The 12,284-nt window shown below is 51.1% G+C and overlaps 1 protein-coding gene across 2 annotated transcripts in view; it reads right to left on the reverse strand.

Moving 5' to 3' along the window:
• NDRG3 (NDRG family member 3) overlaps positions 1-12,284 on the reverse strand; it is an 85,174-nt gene that overhangs the window by 36,496 nt on the left and 36,394 nt on the right. For both annotated transcript variants that reach the window (XM_064168059.1, XM_064168060.1), the window contains exons 2-3: positions 10,281-10,377; positions 4,299-4,334 (exon numbers count right to left, since the gene is read on the reverse strand). In XM_064168059.1, coding sequence (XP_064024129.1) covers positions 4,299-4,334; positions 10,281-10,337 — 93 coding nt within the window. In that variant the 5' untranslated portion in view covers positions 10,338-10,377. The remainder of the gene's footprint in view (positions 1-4,298; positions 4,335-10,280; positions 10,378-12,284) is intronic.

A 12,284-nucleotide genomic window follows, 5' to 3' on the forward strand; every position in this document is an offset into this window, starting at 1 on the left:
ACAGGCTGGGGCCAGAGTGGCTGGAGAGCAGCCAGGAGGAAAGGGACCTGGGGGTACTGATAGATAGTAAGCTGAAGATGAGCCAGCAGTGTGCCCAGGTGGCCAAGAGAGCCAATGGCATCCTGGGCTGCATCAGGAACAGTGTGGCCAGTAGGACAAGGGAGGTTATTCTTCCCCTGTACTCAGCACTGGTCAGGCCACACCTTGAGTACTGTGTCCAGTTCTGGGCCCCTCAATTCAAGAAAGATGTTGAGGTGCTGGAACATGTCCAGAGAAGGGCAACGAAGCTGGTGAGGGGCCTGGAACACAAATCCTATGAGGAGAGGTTGAGGGAACTGGGCCTGTTTAGCCTGGAGAAGAGGAGGCTCAGGGGTGATCTTATTACTGTCTACAACTACCTGAAGGGACATTGTAGCCAGGTGGGGGTTGGCCTCTTCTCCCAGGTAACCAGCAATAGAACAAGGGGACACAGTCTCAAGTTGTGCCAGGGTAGGTATAGGCTGGATGTTAGGAAGAAGTTTTTCACAGAGAGAGTGATTTCCCATTGGAATGGGCTGCCCAGGGAGGTGGTGGAGGCACCGTCCCTGGGGGTGTTCAAGAAAAGACTGGATGAGGCACTCAGTGCCATGGTCTAGTTGACTGGCTAGGGCTGGGTGATAGGTTGGACTCGATGATCTTGGAGGTCTCTTCCAACCTGGTTGATTCTATGATTCTATGATTCTATGCCCCTTCCTGTCTAAAGAGCCATAAAAGCAGGGGACCTCCTGTTCTCTCTCTCTGTGCTCCCTGCCTCCCAGCATCACCATCCTGTTCCTGGTTCTCTTTGTTTCACCACGTGGCCATCACCATCACAACCAGGTTGTGTTTACACATTTTGTATTTGCTTTCCCTTCCCTAACCTTTGTAACTTCCCTACCTCAGAGACCTTTGTAAGTTATTGTTAAACTTTTTCTTTTCAACTTCCACATCAGTTTAGTTGGGTGTGCTTACCTTTTCCTCTCTCTACATCTAATTCCTTTCTTTTGGGAAGGAAGGGGGAAGAGGGAAGGGCACTCCATAAATTGTTATTTGGTTCTACCAAATTTATTTGAGTCTCTGGGAATTTAAATCAGAACCGAGCCAGCTGAGATGACACCAAACACTTCTCCCAGTCAGAAGCACATATCAGCTGCAGGAAGTATTTTGAAACTCCAGATTCCAGCCAGGAGGAGGTCAGGAGGCACCGCAGGATAAGCAAATGCTGAGGCCAGCAGTGTCACTGCTCCAAGGCATCATCACTCAGTCATGGCATGGACTTACAGCAAATCACTCCACGAGGTGCTGAGGGCACAGAACAGCACCAGCTGAAACTGTTTAAGACTCACTCCTGTATGCCACCATCTTGTCCTGGGGAGCTCGAGGTTGGCTTGCACTGTCCACAAGGTTCCCAGAGTCCTCCCCCCAAACCTCACCCCTCTGGCTGCAGCCTCATGAGCACAGCACAGGATGTTGTCAGCCCCATGCAAAGCCACAGCTTTATCTCCACCTAAACCAGCTTCTTTTGGATGATTAGAAAAATGAAAAGGTCTGAAATGCAGATCTTGTGTCATGGATGCTCTCATACTGCAAACACTACACTGCAGGATCACAGAATGGTTTAGGTTGGAAGGGACCTCAGAGATCATTGACTCCAGCCCTGCAGACTCATTCAACCTGACCTTGAACACCTCCAGGGAGCAGGTATCCACAGTGTCTTTGGGCAACCCATTCTAGAGTCTCACCACCCTCATACTCAAGAACTTCTCCCTCAGCTCCAGCCTAATCCTGCTTTGCCTCAGCTTCAAACATTCTCCCTGTCCTGTCTCTAGACATCCTCTTGAGAAGTCTCTCTGCAGCCTTCCCATAGGATCCCTTCAGGCACTGGAAAATAATATGTTAGAAGATCATAGAATCCATCCCACAACGCCCCTAAATTTTGTCTTAAAGCTCACCAGGTCCCTTGCAGATGTTGCTGCTATTGCAGGCTGATTCAGAACTGCTCTGCAACCGTAGACCACTTCCCAGCTACCAGCTGTCACCAACTTGTGGCCGGCTGGTTTGTGTCTGCTGCTGTAAAACACAGACCCTCCTCACGGCTGCTGCTCTCTGGAACTCTGGGCAAACCAAACTCCCACCCCAGCCTAAGTAACTTATAGTCCCTATTGACCCAGCAGGACCTCACTTCCCCTGAAGCCCTTTGCTTCAAATACCCCTTTCTTGGCCCCTGCTGAGCCCCTCCTGCATCACAGAGGCCTGCTGGTGGCAGATGAATTAAAAAGCTGCAGTCATTTTTCCTAGGACGACGCAGTAAGAATTGCTCTTGGCAGAAAATCCAAGGACCCAATAGAGCATAAATCCTCTCAAACAGGTTTCAAAGAGAGACCTCTTCCAGCCCTTGGGGGTACTTGCCAGGTAGGATGAGGGGACAAGCCAGGTGTGCTCTGAAACCGCACATGGAAGAGAGAGACACTGGAAGATGAAGCTGGGACAACATTTACCAGACATCATCTTAACCTCTTGCTAAAAAAAGAGAACTGCTCCCAGTGAATTACCAAGAGGGCTCCCAGAAGGAACATCTTGTCTCCTGCCCAACTGTTGCCATGGCCACCAGCTAACTGCTGATCTAAACTGAAGCCCAAAGGAGCAACAAGCACATCCTTGCCCAGCCCAGCCCTTCTGAGAAGCCCAGTCTCTGGCTGCTGGGCAGCTTGTCCAGCAGCTCAGCACAGGGGAGGACAGGGAGCCAAGGCATGGGTGCCAGGACATGCTGGGCACACAGCAGCTGGTGGCTGCAGCACTAGGCTCCTTTGGGCTTTGCACAGCTTCAGCTCTGGGGTGGATTTTAAAGAAGGATGTAAGGAAGTTTAGCTTGTTGAGGGAAGGGCAGAGTGAAAAGGCAGCAGTGAGGCACAGCTCTGACAGGGCCTCCTTCCTACCTTCCCACTCTGCTCCAGCTCCCAAGACCACACTGCCCACGCACAGGCAGGTGTGGGCTACCCAGAGCAATGTTAGGTCATTCAGAAGTGGCAAGGAAGGTTACCACTTCCAGACACTGCATTTATCTTGCTTCCAGCTATGGCAGCAGGCCCTGGGCACTCTGACTCAAGAGCATTGTGCCTGTTCTTACCCATTTCCCACCCAACATGGCAGTAGCACACTGTGCCTCCAGAAGAGATGGAGATGCAGAAAGACAGATGGAGACAAGGCAGGAGAGCAAGGTGTTCCAAACCCGTTATCTACCTTTATTTAAGCAGAAAAATCATTGCCTAATACTGTTGACCCTGAAGTCACAACGTGCAAAGATTTGTGAGTTTTATACTTCCAGGCTTCAAGACAATGGTAAAACTCACAATGAATCAAGCTGAAGTGTGCCTGTCCATCTGGCTGTACTTCCAGCATCTGACATCAAGAGGTGGAAAAAAGCAAACTCTCTTTTTAGAGCTGTATTGATTCCATTCCTGTTCTGCACAGGCTTGCAGAAGTCTTTCTGGAATCATCCACATCAACAGACTTGCATTATAAGCTACCACATGATGTCAACAGCTCTACCCCTACCAGCCACTCTGCTGGTTAACAGAGCAGCAAGAGCCCACCCCATGTTAAGCAGAACACTCAAGACACAGCAGCCTCCTACAGCTGGAGGAAAGCAAGCAGCTGGTTGCTACCAACCAGCTAAGTAGGAAGACAGCAAGGTAATCCAGCCTGTGCTCTACCAAGTGCCCCAGGAAATGGCAGTGATGTGCTCTTCCTAACATGTAAGTGTCCTTCACCCTTGTGGTGCAGGCCTCTAAAAGGACTTTTCCAGTAGCACCTGGAGGGGCTGGGGGTCACCCCCACATTGCTGTCAGCCCAGTGAATGACCGTGGCTTTGACATGACAGGCCCAGCAAGGCAGGAGTGCTGTATCTGGGGCAGCCTGGTGACTTCCAGGTCCTCTCAACACAAATAGACAGAGCATGCACATTCCTCCAGGGAACCAGATGGGATGTGACAGAGCTGCAGCTCTTCAGCATCTTGCATGTTTCCAAAAAGCTGCTGTTCAGGAGAGCAGCCATCCTATGAGATGCTGTGGAGCATCAGCAGGGCAGGCCAGGTCTGCAGCTCAGAGCTTAGGGAAGGGTAGGAAAGGGTGAAGGCTAATTTCTGATATCTGAACATATTCCATTGATTAAACCTTATCAGGCATGAGAATCAGGATGCAGGACGTTTTCATCTCTCTCAGCATTTCTGATGGGCCCTGGGGAGTCTGCCACAGATCCCTGTCTCCTGCAGGGGCCTTACCTGACAGTCGAAGTCCTGGAAGTTGCGAGTTGCATTCTGTTAACAAAAACCAGAGAAGAGACAGAAAAATTACAAGAGTTCAGCCTTGTACCCCACAATGCCCCCAACACTATCGTGAGTTCACCTTCAGAGACCTCTGCTTCAGCACAGTCTGGCCTGACTGTAGCCAGGAGAGCAGCCAAGTGTCAGAGCCCTACCCAGGAGCTGCATGCACATTCTGCCCATTGCTATGCAACAAGGCTGCTGGGGGCTGCCCCAAGGCTGACAATACAGCTGGCAGTGGAGACCATTCGAGCAGGGACAAGGCAACACAGGAAGGAACCTGACCATGACCACGCTTGTTCTGAGGTTGGGTTGTGTCTGGTCCTGGTGCCCATTATCTATCCGAATAATTTGAGGGTGCTGGAGCCTTGGAGCAGGCTGCCCAGGGAGGTTGTGGAGTCTCCGTTTCTGGAGACTTTCAAGACCTGCCTGGATGCATTCTTCTGTGGACTATACTAGGAGATCCTGCTTTGGCAGGGGGGTTGGCCTCGATGATCTCTGGAGGTCCCTTCCAACCTCTAAGGTTCTGTGATTCTGTGAGTGCAATAATCTTGAGAGAACTGCCATGGGGCTCTCAGGTCACAAGCGGAAAGAAGACAGCCATGCAGTCAGCTGTTCTGCAGCAAACACAGCCACTGGGAGCAGAGTGCAGGGCAGCTGGGCTCAGCCACTCACAACTGACCTTTGCCAGATGTGACACAGGTGAGCACACACTTGGTGTACTGCACGCTCAGAGGTCTGCAGTGCCTTGCCTATACATCCCTGTGGTTCACAGAGTGTCTCTGAAGGCCGAGTGGGTTACACTAGAGTGCTGTCAGCTGCCACAGAAGGCTGAGCAAACCATCTGAGACATTCTCTGTGTGCTAAGCACAGCACCTTAGTGCTAAATGACAGCTGGCACCACATATGCACAACAGAAACATCCCAGACCTTTCTCTTGGCTGGGCACCCTAACTCCTCTTGGTGTGCAAACAAATGGCTGAAACAAATGGTGAACAGGTGCTGACTTGTGTCAGTGCCTTGAACGCGACGTGGCACAAAGCACCAGCTCCTTAGGACAGGAAAAAGAAAACACAAAGCAGCCCCTTTGTATTTTAGCTTAGGTCCTGAAGCTAGTTGAGATTTCTGATAACTCTGTCAGAACTCTTTCCCACCTCAGAACCTTTCCCATCAGAGCCTTCTGATCTCATAGTGGTTGGATTGACAATCTCCAGAGGTCCCTTCCAATCCCTATCATTCTGTGATTTACCAAGCTGCAAAGTGCCACAGTGCTGAAGGACTAGAGCAAAGCCTGTGAAGAAATGAGAGCATTCTGTACCCAGCACTGAGCTTGGATGGTGCATGCTAGTGAAGAAAAGGCTGATCTGAACTTGTACTGAGGCAAGCACCAGGTCACCAGAGCAGGGCACAAAGCAAAGAACAAAGGTGTGCAACCGGTGGCTTGCTGGAAGGGCATGGCGATGAAAGTAGCATTAGCACTGCCATGTCCTGTCTCCAGCTTCCTTGACTTACACACCAAAACCTTACTTTAAACCACTAATATGTTGCCTTAACCTAAACTTAAGGCAAGCTTTTGGGACTTCTGAAGGTGTGAGAACTGCAACCCAAAGATAAAGAGTTGGCCACAATGACCCAAGCCAGCCTAAGGGCCAGCAGCTCACTCTCTTGATGAAAGCAGCTACCTTGCAGTAACTTTCACTGAGGCTGCATTAGTAGGAGACAAAGGTGCCAGAATATAGACCAGAGAGAGGACAAAAGAGTCCTTGGGATGACTTTCCTGATCAGGTTACAGGCAGTACTTTCACTCTTACAATTAATGGGCAGATCTGAAGTTAATTTTATTTCCCCATAGAGTCAGGGCCTTTAGCAACCCTGAGTGAGGTGAACAAACACAACCAAAGGATTCTGCTGCCCTGCACTTGCTCTCAGGCTTGAGGAGCAAACAAACACAAGTGTCTGGATTCTTTTAAATCCACACCTGCAACTCTTCACTGAGTTAGATCTGACACAAACCCAGGACATAGTGGTCTGCAGTGGCATGTCCTACAGCTCAGGCAAGTGAACAAGCTATGACCCATTTTCACGTCCCACCAGTCTGAGCGTTGAGGCACCAGAGCTCCTTTGCTTTGCACAGCAGCCTTTGCATCTGCAGTTGATCTACATCTGAAGAGAGCTGGGCAGTAATGATCTCAGTGAGCTGCCAGCTCTGTACTGTTGGACTCTGCTTAGCTGAAGAGCACAGCACCCAGGCACCTCTCCTGTTCTCCAGGGTCTCTCAGAAATCATGGAGAGTGCCTCAACAAGAACCTCAGCAGCCCCCTCACCACTCATGGGCACATCCCAGCGGGGCCCATGGAGCTGTGGCTGTCCAGCTTGTCCAGATGATCTCCAGCCCAGTCCTCCACTCAGGCAGAGTCTTCCTTCCCCCAAACCCTCTCTCCTGCCTCCCAGGACTGGGCTTCCTCAGGGCTGTGCCTTAGCAGCAGGGCCTGAGGCAAAGCAGCCATTCAGTGACTGCACCTTCTGTCTCCTCTGTCACCAGCACACCTCACTCAGCACCAGGCCCACATTTTGCCTGCTCTTTCTCTCCTGCTGATGTCCTGGAAGAAGCCCTCCTGGGTATCCCTTACAGCCTTTGCCAGATTTAATTCCAGGAGGGCTTCAGCTCTCCTCCTCATATCCTCACATACTCTGGCACTGTTCCAAGTGCCCAGTCCCTTCTTCCACCTACTGGCAACTTCCTCCTTCTCTTTCAGTTTTTCCAGAAGCTCCTGACTCATCCATGCAGCTCTCTTGCTTCCCTTGATGGAGTCTACCAATGCTGAGCCTGGAGGAGGCCGTGCTGGATACTAACCATCTCTCTTTGCCCCCTTGCCTTCTGGAGCCCTAATCCATGGGATTCCTCCAAGTAGATCTCTGAAGAGGTCAAAGTTGCCTCTCCTGAAGCCCAGGGTTGCAGTCCTACTTACTACCCTGCTATGTCCTCACATGATCCTGATCTCCAGCATCTCGTGGTCACTGTAGCCAAGGCTGCCTCCAACCTTCTCATCTCCAGCCAGACCTCCTTTGTTCCTTAGCACAAGGCTCAGCAGCTCACCTCTCTCTGCTGGGTCCTGTGTCCAAAAGTTATCAGCAGTGCCCTACAGGAACCTCCTGCACTGTTGTATAGGGTTAACACTCCAGGGGGAGTGACCCTGAACCTGACCCTAGGGGTCTTGACCCCTCCCCAGGGGTGGGTCACACACCAGGTGATGGTTAGCCCACTCCCCCCCACTGCCTGTCCTATAAAGGAGGGGGGCTTCCTGTTCCTCTCTCTCTCCACACACCTCACTCCACACATCTCTGCCTGCATACCAGCACACCCCGTGGCAGCCAGGAGACAGCCAAAGCCACCAGCACACACTCGGGTCGTATTTATATCTTTTGTATTTTGCTATTTTCCCTTCCCTATCTCTTGTAAACCTCCCTACCTCCAATACCTTTCTAACTTATTGTTAAACTCTTCCTTTTGACTTCCACATCGAGTGAGATTGATTTATTTGGGTGTGCTTATCTCTCTCTCTCCCTGTATCTAATCCCTTCCTTTGGGAAAGAAGGGGAAGAGGGAAAGGCACTCTACAAATTGTTATTGGGTCTATCAAATTTATTAGAGTCTCTGGGAACTGGCATTAGAACCCAAGACAACTGTATGTGCCTCGCTGTGCTGCCTCTCCAGCAAACACCAGGGTGGCTCAAGTCCCCCATGACAATCAGGGCATGTGACTATGAGGCTGCTTTCAGCTGTTTGTAGAAGGCCTCACTGACGTCCTCTTCCTGATCAAGTGGCCTCCAGCAAACACCCACTGCAATGTTCCCCACATCAGCCTTTCCCTCAGCTCCTGCCTGTTCACTTCCAACTCCTTCTTCCCTCCCTAGCCAGAGCTCAACCTATTTCAGCTGTTCTGTCACACAAAGAGCAACTCCATCCCTTTCTTACAAAGCCCACAGTCAACCATGCCAGCCACGTGTGCCATCCCTCCATGGCTGCAGTCAGACCAAGGCCCTTCATCATCCACACCTCTTCTTCCTGCTTATTCCCCACACTGTGTGCCTTGGGGCACAGGCATTTCAGAGAGGAAGTTCACTGAGGAGGTTTCTCTGGAGTGCTGCAAGTGGTTTCATAGCAGTCACAAAGTGAGGCAGTTTGCCTGCCAGGGCTCCCTTTGGCATGCAGCTAAGGAATGTATTAGGGAAGCGGCTGTGCAGATGACACCATGGTGAGGACCTGATGGGACTTGACAGTGAGACTGAAAACGTGAAGTGAAAACTCCTCTGCTTTGGCACAACTTGCTTCAGTACCTCCTGCTCAGGTCAGCTCACTGAAGCAAGGCAGCACATCCACCCTGTGAGCTCAAACCTGGACAATCCCAGGAGAACCAGGAGCTAGGGCTGGGCCAGTTTGGAAGCTTGCCTTCTGTAAACATCCATTTCATTTTGCAGTCACAAACCCCTTCCAAAGTCTGTATCTGATCTGTAGGTCTCCATTCATTTTTCTCTTCCAAGACTCTCTCTCCCTGAAAGCACTTTCAAACCTGCTGGTTAAGCTGTGGTGGATGCCCAGCAGGCAGGTGACCTGCAGACTCAGCTGAATGATCAGATGTCCCAGACACTGCACAGCACACTACAGAAGTGAGCAAAACCTGAGCAGAACTTCAGAGATCTCACCCACTTCGGGTGCAAGCACACAGTGTGTGGACAAAGTGCCCTTGCCCCGTGGCAGCACATTCCAGCTCCTGATGTCAGCGAAGCAGCAGGAACTGCTTCACATGGCATCAGCCTTGGCTGGGAGGAAGGGGAAGTGACCACAGCCCACCAACCACAGAATCACAGAATGGTGAGGTTGGAAGGGACCTCTGGAGATTATTGAGTCCAACCCCTCTGCAAAGCAGGACCACTTAGGGCAGGTCACACAGGAACACACCCACGGAGGTTTGGAATCTCTACGGAGAAGACTCCACAGCCTCTCTGGGCAGTTTGCTCCAGAGCTCCAGCACCCTCACACCAAAGAAGTTTCTCCTCAGTCCTGTCACTGAGCACCACTGCAGAGTCTGGCTCCAGCCTCCTGACATCACCCTTCAGGTATTTGCAGACATTGATAAGATCTCTTCTCAGGCTTCTCCTCTCCAGACTAAACAGCCACAGGGCTCTGAGCCTTTCCTCATAAGAGATGCTCCAGTTCCTTCAGCATCCTCGTATCCCTCCACTTTACTCTCTCCAGTAATTCCTTAACCACAATTTGCAGACAGGAGATCCTAGATCTGGTTGGGATGCCCCATAATGACTTCAGCACTCGGTTTGCAGCAGGACTCAGTGAGGCCAGAGCTTTCTCAAAGCCCAGCTGTCTCCCCCTTAGCCCACAGAAGATGGAGTGAATGCCTTAACCAGCTCCTGCAGTGCAATGATCTTCCAAAGGCTCAGCACTGCATGAACCTGGACTGCCTCAGCCAGGCTCTGCAGATTCGAACAGGAAATGGCTTTCATTACTAATCTGGGGAGACAAGGTTGTGTGGGGGTCACAACACCAAAGGATCACGTAAGAAGGAAGTGGGATACATTCCAGGATTTTCCAGACAAGCCTCAACTTTTACTAAAGGTTCTCCAGTTCCAGCTCCAGCCAGGCAGGAATGGTCTCACCTTACCAATTCTGTAAATCCTTGCTAATCCCTCAGCACAGGCACATCGTTTGACTGGGACTCCAAACCTGCCTGAACTGAGGTGCTCAGGCTGACCCTGAGACTCTGGAAGGGTGGGTGGTGGTGGATTACCACAGTGGGTAAGTATTTACTGGTTCCAGCACTTAAGGCACTTCAAGCTGTAACCAGATTCTGCCAATCAGGGCTCCTTGCCAGCCCCAAAGCCAGCCAGAGCAGACCTAAAAAGCAAAGATGCAGAAAGCTTTACCTTATCGTTGAGGAGTGGTTTGATCTCTGTCAGCTGAACATCCTGCAGCTCGTCCATGGTGCTGTGAGTGGAGGCAACTAATCCTCAGACAGTGATTCTGAAACAAAGGCAGACTGTTAGAAACAGCAGGAGCAGCAATGCTAGCCACAGGGAGCCTGGAGACCTTCCATTGGACTTGTGATGCCCAAACTGAAGCCTCAGGTTCACAAGAAGCTGGTTCTTGGTGCAACACAAAGTGCCTGTAACTGCAGGGAGCACGCAGTTGTGGCTGCACTGTCACCTCTGACCCTGCACACTGCCTTGCCTTGAAAGCTGCCCCTGAAAGCTCAGGCGTCCTTTCAGGACTCAGGGGTCACAGAATCACAGAACGGCAGAGGTGGAAAGAGACCTCAAGAGATCATGGAGTCCAATCCCGCTGCCAAAAGCAGGACAACTCAGGGTAGTCCACATGGAAACACATCCAGAAGGATCTTGAAAGTCTGCAGAGGAGACTCCACAACCCCTCTGGGCAGCCTGCTCCAGGGCTCCAGCACCCTCACACCAAAGAAGTTTCTCCTCATGTTCCTCGTCTTGCTACTGTGCACCGCTGAAAGGAGATTGGCCTCTACTCGACACAGGCTTCAGCTGTGTCTCTAGACAGGGCTGATGACAAAGTGGAGGGCTCTGGCAGCAGGAGGTGATCCTGCCCACAGTGCAGACCGTGCAGTCGGTCAGGAAAGCTCTGCTTATTGCCGCAGGACAAATGAAAGGCCTGGACAAGAGCAAGGACAGGAAGAGGCATGAGTTAGGCTTGCTGGATGTTAGCTGAGGGTGCTGGCAAAAAGCTCTGCAGTACTCTTGCAAATTACAAAGGCTTTATCCAAGATAATCTGCTGCTGCTGTTAACCGTGGAAGGGAAAGACGGAAAGAACATTGCAGCTGTACTTCCAGTTCCCTTCACATCAGCATGCAGTGCCCCAGGGACGAGGGGTTCCCCTCACCCCAGCCCTGCACAGCTGAGCACTCCTGTCACCCCTTCACCCAGGACTAACACTGCTGTGGCTGAAGCCAGCCTGGCACGAAACAGACCAGAATGCCTTTTCCTCTGTAAACTCAGCCATGGAACTGCCCTCTCTTAGGTCCCTTGCTCTGAGAAACTCCGAAGTTTTCTTTCACAGATTCTTTTGCAGTTCTGAGACCTCAGTTTATTAATAACCAACATTTTCCTGACCCCACCAGCAGCTCTCAGAGCTAGTTACTGTGGCTCTGATAAGGTGTTATGGAGGTTAAAGAATGGCAACTCCTGTATACACAGGAACTGATTAAGAACTCAACATCTACTAGGTTCTCTCCAGAATCACATCCCATAAGATTACACACACCAAAGGAGTTTCAAACAAGCCTCACAAAGCTCATCTGCAGCAGATGACAGAGTACTGGAACAACCACCTTATTGTCTGGAGAGCTTGTTCACAGAATCGTAGTTGTTTCAGCTGGAAAAGTCCTCTAAGATCATCCAGTCCAACCCTCAGCCCAACACCACAATGGCCACTAAACACTGTTCCCAAGAGCCATGGCACCTGGGAAGGGGCCAGAGGGGACCGAGTGCTGAGGTAAGCCAGGAGGCTACTGACAGCTGCTGAACTGCAAGCAGAATCTGAGCCCAGACCTGCACAAAAGGAGCCAGGGGGCAAATTCCCTTCCTTTGGATTCCAATCTGCAACTCTAGCAATTTTTTTTTCTTTCCTAGAAACTCAAAGGTTTTTGAAGGCTCTTTGAAGGAAAAGGTGCAGGGGGTCCTCAGCACTGCCTGTAAGCAGCTTTCTTTAGATTGCTGACTCAGCTACTCTCAAAGCACTCACTTGTGAACCCTGCAGGAAACAGCTGTCACAGCTTCAGGACTTCAGTCCAGTGCTTTCAGAGGACGTTCTCGAGGCAGATGCACACTCGTCTGTCTCCCCAAGGTCTGAGCAAACCGAAGGGGATTACCCCGGACCAAATCTGGGTACCTTGTTATCACAGCAA

Source organism: Pogoniulus pusillus, chromosome 29 (genome assembly GCF_015220805.1).
Source record: "Pogoniulus pusillus isolate bPogPus1 chromosome 29, bPogPus1.pri, whole genome shotgun sequence".
NCBI lineage: Eukaryota > Metazoa > Chordata > Aves > Piciformes > Lybiidae > Pogoniulus > Pogoniulus pusillus.